The sequence below is a fragment of the Sturnira hondurensis genome, unplaced genomic scaffold (genome assembly GCF_014824575.4).
Source record: "Sturnira hondurensis isolate 20B ecotype Veracruz unplaced genomic scaffold, ASM1482457v3 Scaffold0000362, whole genome shotgun sequence".
In the NCBI taxonomy this organism is placed as follows: domain Eukaryota; kingdom Metazoa; phylum Chordata; class Mammalia; order Chiroptera; family Phyllostomidae; genus Sturnira; species Sturnira hondurensis.
Genome location: NW_028072993.1, coordinates 1,414,486 through 1,434,165, shown reverse-complemented (window position 1 = coordinate 1,434,165; position 19,680 = coordinate 1,414,486). Strand labels below are relative to the sequence as shown.

Genomic DNA, 19,680 nt, shown 5'->3' with positions numbered 1-19,680 from the left:
TCACATTGGACTGTGGTAGGAGCAAGATACATGAGCAGCTAGCTGGCTTTGCACTATTTGGCAAGGATTTATTATTTCCTTATGTGTTGAGGGGCTGCTCCCTGTGGCTCAATGAGATGAACTTGTAATGGTTTTGACTCACCCAAAACTGTCAAATAGCAAGATCCTCACTACTGATACCATTTATTTCAGCTTACTTCGGAAGCCACAATAATATTGCCACTTAACTAAAGCCACAGGGTTTGCTACCCTAATTGTCATAATAACATTCCTTCCTCCTCTCATATAGAGGAGAGTGAGCAACAACCAAACACCACTCAGGTGGCTTGTTTCAATCCTACTTCTCATCACTCAGCCGTATCAACATGGAGGACAGTGGACAACTCTTACTCCTTTTGCCTTTACCCACCAGTGGGGTGAGAGCATTTGCTTCCAAACCTCAGAGAGTCTTCTCGTATCCCCAAACCTTCCTGACAGGACTTTTCCCCTTCCTCTTCTATAAAGCTATGTTTTGGTCAGCATCCAATTTCATTACCAAACTGTCAGATCTAGGGTTTGATTTTACTTCACTTCCACACTAACAGATTAGACTGCTGCTGTTTCATGGGTGCTGGCAGTAGACACTAGATTCCTGGGCTAGAGACAAAGGACTTTGTTACTCACAGTACAGTAAGTAGCATGAGCATTAACATGTTTGCCTCTGTTCCCCTTCTTCCCTAAATCCCATGGGGGTGACACAGAGGTCTCAGGTGGATACCTGCACCATATTTGTGGGTGCGTTACAGAAAAGGAACACAGGCTTGGATAATATACTGTTTTATAGCAAACAATATACATGCTTGCCCTTTGTCCTGGTGGGAGACAACACCTAATCTCTCAGAATTGCTTGTTGCAAACACAACCAACCTGAGAAATGACCCAAACAAAGAGCAATTGGGGCCTTTCATTTGTGGCATACTTACAGAAGTGTGAAGGACCTAACTGTGACCAAAAGGCAGAAGTTGGGAAATTATCTCACTTAATTTTTAACCCAATTTAACAATTTATAGGGTTTTTAAAATATACAATACATCAGTATGTCTCTCCCCCACATCCTTCTCTGTGTCTCTGTCTCTCTCTCTCTCTCTCTCTCTCTCTGTCTCTCTCTCTCACGCACATCCTTCCCAAAAATTGCTTGGAATCTAATGAGGTGGAAGAACTTTGTACTCAAAAGTCAGCAAACTTAAAATGACCATATGAAAAGAAACTGAGTATGTATTTGAAAGAAAAGGAATCACAGCATTTCCTATTAATTAATGGGATTCAGATTTCTGTTAATGGATGAGAAGGTTGATGATATTTGGAAGACTTACAGATTGGCAGAATGAGAGAATTCCATGAACATGCTCCCCAGTAAAATAAGCATGAAGTTGAAAGTTACAAAACAAAAATAACCACTGTACCTCAGAAATCCTCCTGAGGGCATGCAGCAAATAAAGAAACATTCATTCAGGATAATTTATTAAAATTAAGAACAGTGAGACTCTGTGGCATTTCAACTACACCTGCTCCCTCCCTGCCACCCTTGACTGGAAGCTTCACTGCAGGTGAGTGTACTCCAGATAATGAGGCTACCTCTCCTCTAAGTTCCCAGTTGAGGGGTTCAATATCTTCCTGAGAAGTACGGGATGCCAGTGCTTCTCATCATCTCCCACCCCAGATATCTCAGGCTAAATTTTAGTCAAGTATGGCTAAGAGGTTGGGGGGTGGAGGGTGCTACTTCCACCTACTCCACACTCATAGGGCAGAGGCTTATCTCAGCATGTTATGCTAAGTATACTGGGGTCTTGGTCTCCCTCATTTGAGCTCACTCATGGGTGAAGTTCCCACCCTAGGAGAGGCAAGTCAAGAAGACCAGAGGTTATTGCTCAACATCCTGCTCCTAACCCAGGGTGTCACTCACAGAGAAGCAATCATTATCTATTAGGGTGGTCAGTGACATGGCTGTGAAAGAATTCCTGAAGAGAAGAAATTATAGAGAGTAAGGTTTTTATTCACTCTCCAAGAAAGGAGAGGGGCATGGTGTGGAGAGATAGCTAGCCTTTAGAGGTAGGGGCTGTTGCACTCAAAACCGTGAGAACAAATGTCAGAGACTTTCAGGGTTCCAAAGATGTTACTTTATTGGCCAAGTTTAACCTGCGCAGGGGCGAACTCTCCAAAGTGTCTGGAGACACGGTGCCCGCAAGGGCTGCAAATGAGAGTCGCGCCAAACGCTTACAGACTTAGGGTTTTAAGGAGGCAGCGCAAGCAAGCTGGATACAGAAGCAGATGTGGCAGTTAGCGGTTGGCTCAGGGGCACAATAGGGTTACTGATCATTGGTGAGTTAACTCGTGCACTGGCTCGTGCTCCTTTACTTGATTGGTCAGTTGAGCTTGTGCACAGGGGTAAAATTCCCCTCCCTAGTGACTGTCCAGGTGGCTGTCTGCTTGACTAACCTTGTTGCTCTTACACCACATCCTGGAACACACCCCGCTCTTCGGGTGTGTCCTGGAGCCTCTTTGCGTTAGTTAGTAAAACACCTTTTGCTTCCTTACAGCTATGTTCTGGCTAGTTCCCCTTTTCCCTCAACAGGGGCTTTGAGCTTTTATTGAATTATAACTGGATTATAAAAGGGTGGTGGTTGCTGTTGTGAGGCCCCTGGGCTGTTGAGAGTATTGTAACAAGATGCTGCAGTTTGTTTTCTTTTGCCTGTGCCTGTAGGGAGTGGTTAGTCACATTCTGTTCTTTTCAGTAATTTCCATTCTTGGGGCTAAAAGCTGAGAAGGGTAAAATGGCAGTCATGTTTACCAAGGTCATAGGCCCCCTAGGCAAATGGTGCCACGACTTTATCCTTTCATTATCCCTGCACTCAGCTCTGAAACTGTGACTCAGAGCTTTTCGTTCCAGAGGGAGAAGCAGGCTGCAAAACAAAGAATACCAAAACTCCCAAGAAACTGACTTTATTTGAACGGAGGGTGGGTGAAGTTCAAGCCTAAGAGCACTCAGAAAATCAATGGAGATTTTGGCATTAAGTAATTACAAAGAGGCTGATAGCTTCATGTGAGATACAAGATAAACATAGGCCAGCAAGTTTATTAGAGAAAACCTAGGAAAGAGACATCTTATAAGAGTCTGCCTGGAGTCAGAACAAACCTTAGAAACTAACACTGCAAAGGAGTCCAAAGTGAATTAGATGACATTGTGGGACAATTTTTGCTCCAGGCATTGTTGAAAACAGAGCAATCAATCTGCAATAAGTGAATGCTAACAGCTGGCTTAACAAAACAATGAAAGAAAGAGATAGTCAGAGAAAGCCCAGCCAAAATCACAGTCATCCAAGCATGACAGTACTTACATCCAAGGCTATGCATCACAATACAAACAACACAAGAATACTGCAAAACTACTTGTGCAGAGAAGAGTTAACAATCAAAACTTACAAAGCATGAAAAGAAAAAAATAGCATAAAAGAGACTCAACAGAATAAGAAAATTGATTTTAGGGACAATAGATGCTAGAACAATTTGAAAGATATTTTAAAACATATATTTAAAATGTTCAAAAACAAAGGAATAGTTATTTTTTAGGAAAAACACAAATAAAAGATGTTCTTTTATGTATTTTTTATTTTTTAAATATTTTATTTGTTTTAAAAAATATTTTATTTATTTATCTTTAGAGGGGAAGGGAAGGAGAGAAGGAGAGAAATATCAATGTATGGTTGCTTCTCGTGAGTCCCTTGCTGGGAACTGGCCTGCAACCCAGGCATGTGCCCTGACTGGGAATCAAACCGCAATCCTTCGGTTCATAGGCCCACGCTCAATCCACTGAGCTACGCCAGCCAGGTTAGAAGATGCTCTTTTAAAAACTAGAAGCCCTATGAAGGAAAAATACAGTCTTTCAAATAATATCTAGATTACCTTGTATGTGTCATAATGGTTCATAGACTGGACATCCTATCTATCTAAAATAAGACCTACTGGTTCCCCTTTCTTTTATACTTATGCATATATGATAAGATGAGTATGGGACCCTGGTGGCAACATTGAGGTCATACTGTGGGTTGGCTTTATCCTACTACTTGGTTTACTATTTATTGATAGTAGCCTTATTTAAGTGCTTTAAGAAACAAATTGAACAGATTTGATTTTAGCATCTGTTGGTCGAATTATCTAAGTAGCTGTCAGAGTGACATACTTATATAAATATTTGAGTTTAGCCAAGAACATGGATAGTTGGGAGAGGCAGTCTTCCATGAACTGGTACATTTGTGCTGTATATGCCCAGAGTGCAGGGCATATACCAGGGCCTATACCTTTACCTAGGCCGTTTCTCAAGGTTGTATTTGCAACGAGTAACCTTAAGAGTGAAGTATTGTCTCCTTCCCCCCAAAAAGCAGGCTTGCTTCAATTTGCTGTAAAAGTGATGACTCCTCAAGCTCATTGTTCCTCTCCTGTAATACAGTGCACTCCATGGGAAAGCATCTATCTGAGCCCAGTGATATTATACTGTAGGGTTAGGAGGCCATGGGAAACTAACATTAATGTGAAATTCTGCATACTGCTCTTGTCGTGAGTAATAAAGTTATTTTTCTCTGATCCAGCAATGTCATGTCTTCTCTCAGCATTCATGAAATGATAATAAGCTAATTTTAGACTTTAAGTAGGGTAAACTCTCAGACCCTGCACATTTCCTGAAAAATGCAAAACTAAATTACTGGTAGTTTTTAAATCAAAAAGTAAAAGGTAATACAATAAATTTAGTAAAATTTTTTCTAGAAGAAAACATAGGAAAATGTCTTTATGAACCAAGGACAGTAAGAGTTTATTCACAGAAAACACACACACAAAAAAACTTGTCATAAAGAAAAATATATCAATATTGGGCTACATTAGGATGTTTTTATTTTTCAGCAAAATACATGATTAAGAGAGTAGAAAGGCATTCCACAGAATAGGAGGTATATTTGCAATATATATAACCCACAGAAGGCTCATGTCCAGAATATAAGAGGACTCCTACATATCAGCCAGTAAAATTGTAAACTCAAAAGAAAACCAGGCAAGATACTTGAATAGATATTCTAAAACAGGCCATCCAAATTAAGTAATAATCAGGTATTATAATTTAAAGCCACATTGCATGGCTACTATATAAGATCTGTCAAGAAAGTATCCAGACATGTAGTGTGAAAAATAGACATTCGCTGAAGAAGGCACAAGATACAAAAAACACTGTACATAGGACAATGACGCCTCAGTCCCCTTCAAAGTAGACACCTTGGGTCTTCACACAGTTCTCCTAATCGCCATCAGCTACCCCATCATATTTTCCTGAATCTCACTGATTGTCTAAAATCTCTTCTCTTTCAAAGGTATATGTGCATGTGTATATATGAGTGGGTGATTTTAGTTTTAGGAAAAGCCAGAAGTCATAGAGTACCAAACCTGGGCTGTAGCCGGGCTAAGTCATGTGGTTCATTCAGTGTTTCATAAAAAAAACTGCACAACCTGTGAGTGGGCACATTGTCCAGACACAGCTATCTGCATCGATGCAGGCGACTCTTGCAACGTATTAACAAAGGAAGCCAAAGATGATGTAGCAATATTAAAGCCAATCTGAGAGAGACCCAGAATGGTGGAGGAATAAGCTGAAGCTATACTAACCTCCTCCTAGGACCAAACTAGAATTATAGAAAATTATAGAAAAATCATCTTGAATAACCAACTGAATAGTACCTGGAGAGAAGCCTTATAACTATGTACAGATAGAAGAAGCCACATCCTCACAATCCAGGTAGAGAGTATGGAGGGCACACAGGAGGGCTGGCTGGGCTCTCATGGGCAGCAGCTGAAGTCCTGGAGAGAGATTTCAGTGGCCAGGTGGTTACCCTGGAGAAGTGTGAGGTATAAACCCCAAGCTGAGCTCCCCAGTCTACAACACCAGAACCAGGAAGGAACCCAAATAACATATGGCTGTGAAAAGCAGTGGAGTTTCTGTCTACCAGGGGGCTGGAGCTGCAGAGAGCCTCTTAAAAGGCTAATACACAAAATTCCATTTGCAGCCACTTACCCTGGGCTGTGGCAGAGGGAGTGTAGAGTGGACTAGCAATGCATGAGGAGAGTCTAGGGCTGGTGGCTCTAGGGAGAGAACTGAAGAAACAGCTGCCAGGATTCCTGTGCCAAGTCATTCCCCATACTGCAGGAGCCATCTTTCTCAGGCAGAGCATTCCCCTGCAAGTGGCATCAGTCTGAGGGGAAGAAATAGCCCCCTCCACAGGAATTACTCTGTCCCACCCTATGTTGCTTAAGCCCTGTTGCTAAAGAGTATAGCTGGAAAACTTCCACTCCTTAAGCCTAAGAGAAAGCCTTTAGGCAGAGGCAAATCTCTGGGAGCTGAAGCATTAACTGACCCACCCACAGGCCTGATCATGGTAAAAGGTGGCCTTGGTGTGCAGCCTAGTTCTTTTTGCACATACCCAGGCCCAGCAGAGGGAGACACAAGCTATATGGATTGCTGATAGCTCAAAACATGTTGCCCAGGGCCAGTTACAGACAGGGTTTGTCTTAGTCATGGACGAGTCTGGCAGTTCTACCTAACACATAGAAACAAACACAAAGAGGCAACCCAAATGGGGAGACAAAGAAGCAGGACCCAAATGAAAAAAACAAGAAAATTCTCCAGAAAAAGAACTAGAAGAAATGGAGGCAAGCAATTTATCAGAGTGTTTAGAGTAATGATTATGAGGATCAACAACATGAAAAAAGACAGAAACCATAAAAAGGAACCATCAGAAATAAAGAATGCAATATCTGAATGAAACAAATAATACACTGGAAGGCATAAACAGTAGGTTAGATGAAGCAGAGGATGAAATCAGTGGTTTGGAAGACAAGGTAAAAAAAAAAAAGCCCAACCAGAGCAGAAAAAAATTAAAAATTAAAAAAAGAGAGAGAACTTAAGAAATCTTTGGAACAATATGAAGCATAACAACATCCACATCATGTGGATACCAGAAGAGAGTGAGCAAGGGATCAAGAACCGATTTGAAGAAATCATAGCTGAAAACTTCCTGAAAGTGCTGAAGGAAAAAGGTACATAAGTCCAGGAAGCTCAGAGAGTCCCAGTCAAGTTGGACCCCAAGAGGCCTGCACCAAGATACATCATAATGAATATGGCAAGGCTCAAAGATGAGAGAATCCTAAAAGCCACAAGAGAAAAGCAGATAGTTACATACAAGGAAGCACCAATTAGACTGTCACCTGATTTCTCAACAGACATATTTCAGGCTGGAAGGGAATGGCATGAAATATTCAAGCTGATGAAAAGCAAGGCCCTTCAACCAAGGATACTTTACCCAGCAAGGCCATCATTTAAAACTGAAGAGCAAATAGGAGCTTCCCAAACAAGAAAAAGCTAAAGGAGGTTGTTAACACCAAACCAATACTGCAACAAATGTTAAAAGGTTTGCTTTAAGAAGAAGAACAAAAAGAAAAACAAAATATTTTTAAAATAAAATGGCAATAAGTATTTATTAATAATCCCCTTAAATGTAAATGGTTTAAATGCTCCAATCAAAAGACATAGGGTAGCTGAGTGGATTAGAAAACAAGATCCAGCTCTGGCTGGTGTAGCTCAGTGGATTGAGAGTGGGCTTGTGAACCAAAGGAGCATAGTCTGATTCCCAGTCGGCACATGCCTGGGTTGCATGCCAGTTCCCAGCAGGGAACACACGAGAGGCAACCATACATTGATATTTCTCTCCCTCTCCCCTTCCCCCTCTAAAGATAAATAAATAAAATCTTAAAAAAAAAGAAGCCCTGGCTGGCATAGCTCAGTGGATTGAGTGTGGGCCTGCAAACCACACGATTGCTGTTCGATTCCCAGTCAGGGCACATGACTGGGTTGCAGGTCAGTTCCCGGCAGGGGACTCACAGGAGGCAACCATACATTGATACTTTTCTCCTTCTCTCCTTCCCTTCCCCTCTAAAGATAAATAAATAAAATCTTTTTAAAAAGAAAAAGAAAATAAGATCCATATATATGCAACCTCCAAGAGACCCGTCTCAGGTTGGAAGGTACACATAGACTAAAAGTAAAGGGATTGAAAAAAATACTTCGTGCAATGGAAAGGAGAAACAAAGCTGGAGTAGCAATACATATATCTAACAAAATAGACTTTAAAACCAGGGCTCTACTAAGACACAGGATACTACACAATGATAAAGGGAACAATCCAACAAGAGGATATAACCCTAATAAACATGTATGCACCCAACATAGGAGCATGTAAATATGTAAAGCAAATATTGATGGACATAAGGGAGAGATCAACAGAAATACAGTCATAGTTGGGGATTTTAATATCCATTTGACTTCAATGGCTAGATCTTCCAAACAGAAAATCAACAAGGAGACAGCAGCCTTAAACAACACAATAGATCAAATGGATTTAATTGGTATCTTCAGAGCATTTCACCCCAAAGAAGCAGAGTATACATACTTTACAAGTGCATGTGGAATGTTTTCTAGGATAGACCACGTGTTAGGACACAAAACGAATCTGAATAAATTTAAGAAGATTGAAATCATATTAAGCATCTTCTCTGACCACAGTGCTATAAAACTAGAAGCCAATCACAAGAACACTGAAAACCACACAGTGACATGGAAGCTTAACAACATTATATAATGAATGGATCAATAATGAGATTAAGCAAGAAATCCAAAGATCCCTTAAAACAAATAAAAATGAGAACAAATCAAAATCTGTGAGACAGTGGGATAGCAAGCCTAAGAGGGAAATTCATAGCATTATAGGTCTATCTCAAAAAATAAGAAAAAACTCAAGCAAACAATCTAACTTTACAATTAAAGAAACTTGAAAAAGAACAAGTAACAAACCCCAAAGTGAATAGAAGGAAGGAAATAATAAATATCAGAGCAGAAATAAGTGAAATAGAGACTAAAAAAGCGATTCAGGATCAATGAATCCAAGAGCTGGTTCTTTGAAAAGATAAACAAGATTTACAAACTTCTAACCAGACTCATCAACAAAAAAAGTACCCAAATAAATAAAAAATGAAAGAGGAGAAATAATAACTGATACCAAAGAAATACAAAGGATTGTAAGAAAATATTGTGAACAACTATATGCCAACAAACTGGGAAAAATGAGTAATTCCTAGAAATGTACAGTCTTCCAAAATGAAATCAGGAAAATTAGAGAATCTGAATAGACAGATTACACCTAGTGAAACTGAAGCAGTAATAAAAAAACTACCTACAAACAAAAGCCCTGGAACTGATGGGTTCACAGGTGAATTTTACCAAACATTCTGGGTGGAACTAACACCTCTCCTCAAATTATTCCAAAAAATTTAAGAGGAGGGAAGCCTCCCATGCTCATTTTATGAGGCCAGCATTATCCTAATTCCAAGACCAGATAAAGACACTACAAAAAAAATTATAAGCCAATATCTCTGATGAACATAGATGCTAACATCCTCAACAAAATATTAGCAAACAAAATCCAGCAATGCTGGATTTGTATGATCTAAAAAAGATCATACACCATGATCAAGTGGGATTTGTTCTGAGAATGCAAGGTTCATACAATATTCACTATTCACAAATCAGTAAATGTGATTGACCACTTAAACAAAATGAAGGATGAAAACTACATGATCATATCAATAGATGCAGAAAAAGTATTTGATTAAATCCAGCACCCATTTATGATAAAAACTCTCAGCAAAGTGGAAATAGAGGAACATACCTCAACATAATGAAGACCATATATGACAGACCCACTGCCAGCATCATACTCACCAGGCAAAAACTACAAGCGTTCCTCTTAAGATAGGGAACAAGACAGGGATGGCCACTTTAACATCTCTTATTCAAAATAGTACTGGAAGTCCTAGCCACAGCAATCAGGCAAGAATAAGAAATAAAAGGCATTCAATTTGGAAAGGAAGAAGTAAAACTTTCTTTATCGCAGATGACATGATACTGTACATAGACGATCTCAAAGACTGCACCAAGAAACTACTGGGACTGGTAAATGAATTCAGCAAAGTAGCAGGATACAGAATTAATATTCAGAAATCAGTTGCATTTTTATGCCAATAACAAACTAAAAGAAAAGCAAATTAAGAGAACAATCTCATTTACAACAATGCTTAAAAAAGAATAAAATGCCTAGGAATAAATCTAACCAAGGATGTAAAAGACCTGTCCTCAGAAAATTATAAGGCACTGAAAAAAATAAACAGAAGAAGATACAAATAAGTGGAAGCACATACTGTGTTCATGAATGGGAAGAATTAGGATCATTAAAATGTCTATACTACCCAGAGCAATTTATAGATTCAATGCAATTTCTATCAAGATTCCAATGATGTATTTCACAGAAATAGAAAAAATATTTTAAAAATTTATATGGAACCACAAAAGACCCTGCACAGCAACAGTGATGCTGAGAAAAAACTGAGTTGGAGGAATCATGCTATCTAATATCAAAGTATACTATTATGCCATAGTAATCAAATTATCATGATCCTGATGTAAAAACAGACACATAGATCAATGGAACAGAATAGGGAGCCTAGTAATAAACCTACATCCTCGTGGTCAATTGATATTTGACAGAGGAAGCAAGCACATACGGTGGGCTAAAGACAGTTTATTCAATAAATGGTGTTGGGAAAATTGGACAGATACATCCAGAAAAGTAAAACTGGACCACCTTCTTACACCACACCCAAGAATAAATTTAAGATGAATTAAAGACTTAAATGTTAGACCCCAAACCATCAAAATCTTAGAAGAAAACATAGGCAGAAAAATTTCAGACATGGCTCATAGCAATATTATATATCAGATATTTCCCCCCACCCCCGGCAAGGGGAACAAAAGAAAACATAAATAAATGGGACTATATGAAACTAAAAAGGTTTTTCACAGCAAAGGAAACCATCAATAAAATAAAAATTCAACCCACTGAATGGAAGAACGTATTCACTAATGATATGTCTGATAAGGGGTTAATATCCAAAATTTATTTTTAAAAAACTTATAAGAGTCAGCACCACAAAAGCAAACCATCCAAATAAAAAATGGGCAAAAGACCTGAATAGACACTTCTCCAAAGGGAACAAATTGATGGCCAATAGACATATGAAAAGATGTTCAACATCACAATCAGAGAAATGCAAATTAAAGCCACAATGAGATATCATCTCACAACTCTCAGAATGGCTATCATCAGCCCTGGATGGTGTAGCTCAGTGGATTAAGTGCAGGCCTAAGAACCCAAAGATATCTGGTTTGATTCCCAGTTAGGGCACATGCCTGGGTTTCAGGCCAGGCCCCCAGTAGGGGGTGTGAGAGAGGCATACATTGATGTTTCTCTCCTTCTTCTTACTTCCCTTCTCTCTAAAAATAAATGAATAAATAATCTTTTTTAAAAAGAATAGCTATCATCAATTAATTGACAAGCAACAAGTGCTGGCAAGGATGTGGGGAAGGAGGAACCTTTTACACTGTTGGTGGGAATGGAGACTGGTGCAGCCACTGAATAAAGCAGTGTGGAGATAACCTCAAATAAATTAAAAATGGATCTTTTTGACCCAGCAGTCTCACTCTGTGTACCTATCCAAGGAACCCAAAGCTAATTTGAAAGAACATAAGCACACCTATGTTCATTGTAGTGTTATTAACAAGTACCAAGATATGGAAGCAGCCCAAGGATCCATCAGTATGAGTGGATAAAACAACTATGGGACATTTACACAATAGAATATTACTTAGCTATAAAAAGGGAGAGATTTTTACCCTTTGCAACAGTGTGGATGGACTTGAAGAAGATTATGCTAAGTGAAATAAGCCAGTCAGAGAAAGACAAATACCATATGATTTCACTTATATGTGGAATCTAATGAACAAACTGAATTAACAAGCAGAATAAGTACAGACTATAGATAGAGAGCAGGATGACAGCTAAGAGGGGTATGGAAAGAGTGGAGGGATAGGGCTTAAAGAAAGAAAGGACTCATGGACATGGACAACAGTGTGAGGAGGAGGGGGACATAGGGGACTAAATGGTAATGGAGCAAAAACACAATTTAAAAATTATTTAAAAAAATAAATAAAATTTGCCCTGGCTGGTGTGGCACAGTGGATTGAGCATCAGCCTGTGAACCAAAAGGTCACTGGCTCAGTTCCCTGTCAAGGCACATGCCTGTGTTTCTAGCCAGGTCCCTAGTTGGGGGTGAGCAAGAGGCAACTAACTGATGTTTCTCTCATACATAGATGTTTCTCTCCATCTCTCTCCTTCTCTTCTCCTCTCTCAGAAGATAAATAAAATCTTTTAAAAAAACTAATAATAAAAATAAAATCTTACATACTAAAAAATAAAACAAAACATCGAATAGAATCTGAAGTGAAAACCATAATATGGATAGAGTAAGGCTTGACTTAATGATAAAAAGAATATTCCACAACAAGATATAATGATCATAAATTTACAGCTAACACCATAGTCTTATTAAAAAAAATCACAAGTCCATGGACAGTTGACAAATTCAGTTATGTAGAAACTTAATACACTACACTTTATGAAAAACAGTAATCCCTTGTTGCTTATAGATCTTTTTTAGTATTAAAAATATAAAATCATGGACAGAAACTGTTTTTAAAAATTCAAGGTGGAAGTTGCCTCTGCAAAGGGAGATGAAGGGAGTAAGCCTGAGTATTCAAAAGAGGCTTGAATTTTATCTGAAAAATTTTATGTTTTAAGAAGATGTCTGACCCAATATGATGAAATAGTAACATTTTAAATTTCTAGGTTTCGGGTACATGAATTTATATATTTCTGTTTTATTTTTCTGTATTTTTTAAAAATTTCATTCTAAAACAGTAAGCACATAAACTAGCCAAAACAAGTACAGATGAAAGGAAAACATTCAAAATACAAGTATTATAAACTAGGAATTCTACAGATTTCATAGAAAAACAGAATTATTAATACCATCAATAATCAATCATATAAAGTCTGTCCAGAAGTTATCCAGCCATTTGATATGAAAAATAGAGACATTAATTGAAGAAGATACAAATGTAAGAAACATTGTACAGGACTTGTGGTTAAGATGGTGACGTAGGTAAACACAGCTTGCCTCATCACACAAACACGTACAATTACCTTTAAAATATAGACCAAACATCTCTCAGAACCATCAGAAATCAAATTGAATGGAAGCCTGAATCTATGAAATTAAAGAAACCACATTCATCTAGACTAGTAATAGGGGCAGAGACACAGAGAGGGCTCATCCCACATCCACATGTGGTGGGTAAAAAAATCGGGAGGGATACCTCAGGAGCAAGGAGTCCCAACCCCACACCAGGCCCCCCAGCCCAGGGATCCAGTATCAGAAAGATAAGTCCCTATAACTTCTGGCTGAAATTTCCAGCAGGGATTGAGATGGTGGAAGAAATTTCTGGAGTCCCAATAGTTCCCCTTAAAGAACCCACACATGGGCTCACCTACTCAGACTCACTCCCTTTGAGCTCCAGCACCAGGGAAGCAGCTTGAAAGTCACCAGTGGCATACAGGGAAGAACCAAAGTGTCTGCATCACGGCGGGAAATGGGGGAGAGCTGTCTCCCAAACCAAAAGGCAGGCAAAAGCCATTGTCCCTTTTCTGAGCCCTTCCCCTCACAGGGCCAACAGGAAGATGCCATTTGTGAGACTCCATCAACCAGGCTAACACTTTTTGCCCTGCCCTGGAAATCCCCTGAGAATCCTTCCTGTCCAAAATATGGTATTCATAGCTTGGCTTGACCTGGGATTCTCTAAGTCAGCAGAAGTAGCAAGCATCTCAGTGTGCTTTATAGCTCATACAGGGAGGTCCCAGGCAGAACATAGGTGGGGGCTGACTTTGTCCTGGAGCACCCAGGAAACCCCAGAGCCTGCACAACCAGTGGACAGGTACAGATCACATCAGAGTACCACTACACTGGCCCTGCACAGCTGATACTCCACAGAAGGTAGAGATAGTGGTCAGTGGTCACAGTCAGTCCTTGCAGCTGACTGGCCTGGGTAAATCCTTCCCATTAACCTCCCAACAGCAATCAAGTCTCAACTATTAGAGGAGGGTGTACTCAGCCTACATGAAATGTATACCTCAAGTACCCAGCTTGAGTAATGGGGAAGCTGTTCCACTGCATGCTACAGGACACCTACTACATTAGGCCATGCCACCAAGACAGAGTCAAAGCAGCTTTACCTAATACATAGAAACAAACACAGAGGGTGCCAAAATGAGAAGACAAAGAAACATGGCCCAAATGAAAGAAGAGATCAAAACTCCAGAAAAAAACTAAGCAAAATGGAGATAAGCAGTCTATCAGATGCAGAGTTCAAAACACTGGTTATAAGGATACTCTAGGAACTTAGTGAGGACCTTGACAGCATAAAAAAAATTCTAGTCAAAAACAAAGGATGCACTAATTGAAATAACAATTTACAGGAAAACAACAGTAGAATGGATGAAGCTGAGAATCAAATAAATAATTTGGAACATAAGGAAGAAAAACAATCAGTCCAACAAAAAGAAAAAGGAATCCCAAAAAACAAGAATAATGTAAGCATCCTCTGGGACAACTCCAAGCTTTCTGACATTCACATCATAGGTGTGGCAGAAGGAGAAGAAAGAAAGAAATTAGAAATCTATTTGAAAAAATAATGACAGTAAACTTCTCTAACTTGGTGAAAATAGACATGCAAGTACAGGAAGCACATAGAGTCCCAAATAAGATGGATGCAAAGAGGCCCACTCCAATATATATCTATAATATGCCAAAGGTTAAAGATAAAGAGAGAATCTTAAACACAGCAAGAGAAGAGCAGTTAGTTACCTATAGGGGAGTTCCCACAAGACTCTCAGCTGATTTCTCAGGAGAGACAGTGCAGGCTAGAAAGGATTGGTAAGAAATATTCAAAGTCATGAAAAGCAGGGAGCTACAGCCAAGATTCCTCTACCCAGCAAAGATACCATTTAGCTTCAAAGGGCAGACAAATAGCTTCCCAGACAAGAAAAAAAACTAAAGGAGTTCATTACCACCAAATGATTATTATGTAAAATGTTAAGGGGACTTATTTAAGAAAAAGAAAATCAAAACTATGAACAATAAAATGACAAAAACCAAATCTATCAAAAATTGAACCTAAAAAACAAACTAAGCAAACAAGAAGAACAGAGACAGTTTCTGTCCATGATTTTATTATACTTTTAATACTAAAAGAGATTCATAAGTAACATGGGAGTAACATACATATGGAGTGTTTTGATGATTGCCAGATGGGAGGGTTTGTGGAGGATTAAGTGAAGAGGTGAGGGGATTAAGAAGTACAAATAGGTAGTTACAAAACAGCCATGGGGCTGTAAAGTACAGTATAAGAAATGGAGTAGCCAAAGAACTTGTATGTGTGACCCATGGATGTGACCAATGGTGGGGGGATTGCCTGAGTGGGCGAGCAGTGCTGCATGGATCAGGACAAACAGTGACAAATCGGGACATCTGTAATAGTATAATCAATAAAATGTAATTTTTAAAAAACACCTCCAAAAAAACCCCAACATTGTACTTAGGACAATGATGCCTTAGTCCCCTTCACAGTAGGCACCTTGGGACCTCACATAGTTCTCCCAGTTGCCATCAGCTACTGCATCATATTTTCCTGAATCTCATCAATGGTCTGAAATCTCCTCCCTTTCAAAGGTAATTTCAGTTTTTGGAAAAGCCAGAAGTTGTAGAGTGCCAAAAACTTGGCTGTGGGCGTCTGAGTCACCTGGGTCATTTGATGTTTCCAAAAAAACCTCTACAGAAGATGAGAGTGGGCTCATTGTCTTGATGAAGTTGCCAATCACCAATTGCCTATAGCTGCAACCTTCTGAATCATCTGAATAGGTTCTGTGGAGGAACATTCATATTTAACACAAGATTTGATGCAGATTTGTTGTTCTACTCACTCATTTAGAATGCCATGGCCACACAGTACTTGTGCCCAGTCAGTGGTGTCGACCACCTCCACTGAGTATAGTACAGGGAAGTCACCATTGTTCATGCTTGCACATTCCAGTTCACTCTCCTTGACTGCCAGGTTACAGTGATGTTGCACAAACTGTTCTCATTATATTAACAATGGCTGGACTTTTTCTGGACATAGCTTATATAGTCACATAATTAATTTGTGTGTACACATATATAAACATATTTAGACACACATATAATAGAATGCTACATCTCTCAAATAAAGAATATACATTCTTTGAATATTTATAGAGCATATACAAAATTAGTCATGCATTTGGCCACAAAAACATCTCTTACAAACTTTTTTTTTTAAAAGATTTTATTTATTTATTTATCTTTAGAGGGGAAAGGAGAGAGGGAGAGAAACATCAATGTATGGTTGCCTTTTGTGTGTCCCCTGCTGGGAATTGGCCTGCAGGGAACCGGCCTTCAACCCACGCATGTGCCCTGACTGGGAACCGAACCACGATCCTCTGGTTCGCAGGCCTGTGCTCAATCCACTGAGCTACACCAGCCAGGGCCTCTTACAAATTTAAGTCAAAAATATCAAAATGGACAAAGGCTATGAACAGACAATATAGAGAATAGCATATTTATATAGCCAGCAAATGCATGAGAAGATGTTAAATTTACTAATAATTAGAAAAATACAAATTAATGAGATGGCCCTTTTCACCCATAAGATCTTGTAATGTTTAAGAGTAAATAAATCTTAGAAACATAATGCTGAATGAAAAACTAAAGAAATCTATGACAAATAGACATAAAGTAGAACCACATGCCTACAACAATCATATTTAAGAGACAAATACAACAGAAGGAAACACATTTGACATTAGAATGTTTTCCTAGAGTGATGGGGGATGGGATCAGGAAATGGAGATAATGGAAATAAATGGTAAAATAAATAAAATGAATAGTAATATCTAGTGCTTGAGGGTTGTAGAGGAAAAGGAACCCTCTAATACTGATGATAGAAATATGAAGTGTTACAGGCTTCCTGGAAAACAATCTGACAATATATGTTAACATATCCTAGAAACAGTGTAATGCTTTTCAGTAGGGGAATGACTATATAAATCATCCACACTATGAAATATTAGGTAACCATAAAACTGTACTTGATGCTTTAAAAATGCTGATTTTATTAATAAGCTATTGAATAAAATAAGGTGTAGAAAAATAAGTATAGAATGCTGCCATTTTAGGAAACTGTGATCTTCCTTTCACCCTTCAAGTGTATATATGTATGTGTGTGTCTGTACAAGCTCAGAAAAATATGAAAAAACATACACTAAGTTAGCTTGAAGAATTAAACTAATGAAGGAGGGAAGGATAAGAAGGAATGGCAGAGGCAACTGAAAGAGGACAAGAGAAAAATAAAGATTACACTAGAAAAATTCAAGTGAATGACCACATTTATTCATGAATGTAAAATTATGTATTTAGGCAGGTATTTGTAAGCAGAAATTAAATAAATTTTACATTTGTTTGTTTAAAATATGAGTTTCTCAGATAGGTGGAATTTCAGGCTGCATATACATATGGTGGTCTAATGGGTCTTGGTTGTTGCCTACTTTGGTAACTCTCCATTAAGCATATACGTACAGTCCTGGCACTAAGTTTGTTTTCTCTATGATTGCTATTAATGGAATCTTGGTGCTTATAGTTCTCTAGTGATTGCATTACCTGTTTAATTTTTTTAAAAGAATAGTGAAAACAAATTTGGTAGATTAACAGATAAAACTTGTCAATTAGTAGGCCCTAGTTTAATGCTTTCTTAGGAGTATGGGACTGAAATCTTGTGTCTTAAGAATTAGAGAGATTGACTTAGAAAGAACACTTTTTGGGGGGTCATTGAGAATGCATTTTAGTAAATGAGGTATGCTGAGAAAAAAAGTTTGAAATTTTTTAACTTTTACAGCAGTTAAAAATCACTTCTAAAAGGAAGACCATTACTAAGCACAGACTAAGCTTTGCATCTTATGAAGCTTAAGTTGTAAATATTAATATAAAATGTACACCCTCTTCAACAATGTAATGTCTATGTATGGAGCCAGGTGAGTACTGGAAATATTGGGGAAAACACTTTGTGAAGTATATGATTGTCTAACCACCATGTTATATACCCGAAATTAATACAAAATGGTATTAAATGTAAACTGTAACTGAAAAATAAAATTTTAAAAATGTACTTTTTGTCCTTGCTGATGTAGCTCAGTGGATTGAGCATGGTCCTGTGAAGCAAAGGGTCTTCAGTTCAATTCCCAGTCAGGGCACATGCCTGGGTTGCAGCCCAGGTCCCTAGTAGGGGACACATGAGAGGCAACTACACATTGATGTTTCTCTCCCACTCTTACTTCTTCTGGTCCCCTCTCTCTAAAAATAAATAAATAAATAAATAAAATATTTTTAAAAAATGTACTCTTTTATGAACGACTAAGCACTAATAAAAAGCATTAAATAAATTTCAAATTAGTACTGGTACAGTATCATTTACTTTATTATTATACATTTGTATTTCAGGTGTCTTTGGTACTTTACGAAGAATATTTCCAGATATATCACAGACATTAAGCTTTTGCCTCCTGGCATAAAAGATAGACTGATAAGAATAATGAGTGTGAAGGGGCAGATAACAGATTCAAATATAAGTGAGGTAAGAGTATGTACAACTATAAAGTAAGTATATTGTATTTTACTATTTGGATATGGTTTCAGGTTTCTGGAGCAATGATATATACTCAGATTACTAATAATTTTAAAATATAATAAAGCTTCAGGGTTTATTTCTACAGATAACCAAAATGTTCATGTGGAATAATTCCTAAAAAATCTCCCCCTACCATTATTTCAGTTACTTCCATTGTCTTCATAGGACCAGCACCCTTGATCTCCATGTTTTCAAAAAGTTTTAAACTTGCTGATCAATTATACCTCAATAAAGCTGGAAGAGCTAAAAAAATTAAATGTAAGGTTAATAAACAATGGCACCAGAAAAAGACCTGGGGTAAGAAATATGTCTTACATTGTGACTGTAGTACACAAAACACACTCAGCTGTAACAATACACCAGGTTCTGGAATAACATCATCATTTTGTTAAAACATTGATGAGATGTCATAGGAACTTAGCTCATGTTTATATCAATGAGCCTATGGTAAAATTGATTTCAGTAGATGTCATTTGGCTTAAAGTCACAGAACCTATCAATGGCGTTAAGTGAGGACTCACTGTACTTTATGCAGTACACTTGGATATTCTCTATTTTATTCTCTTATGTACTCGTATTTCCTTTTAAAATATTGATCACAGCCTACTAAATTGATTTTATCCATTTGTGGATAACAGTCAGCAGTTTTAAAAAATCACCCTTTTAAACTCTTCTCATTCCTCTTTTGGATACCTAAATCCTAATAATTCATACTTATTCCCTCCCTACAACTAAGCTAAAATTAGCTATTCTTTAAGGTAGTAAATATAGTTAGCATCTCCAACATGAGTTAAAATCCTAGCTTTGCCACTCTTTCTGACATTTAACCTCAGGTTGCTTTTTTT

The 19,680-nt window shown here is 38.1% G+C and overlaps 1 protein-coding gene across 4 annotated transcripts in view; it reads left to right on the top strand.

Annotated features, from left to right (window-relative positions):
* The window catches only part of AMN1 (antagonist of mitotic exit network 1 homolog), a 52,318-nt gene that overhangs the window by 6,777 nt on the left and 25,861 nt on the right, over positions 1-19,680 (top strand). For 3 of the 4 annotated variants that reach the window (XM_037034568.1, XM_037034651.1, XM_037034737.1), the window contains exon 2: positions 18,649-18,781. In XM_037034568.1, coding sequence (XP_036890463.1) covers positions 18,649-18,781 — 133 coding nt within the window. Of the gene's footprint in view, positions 1-17,571; positions 17,576-18,648; positions 18,782-19,680 lie in introns of all 4 variants that reach the window. The other variant, XM_037034811.1, reaches the window with a different exon arrangement.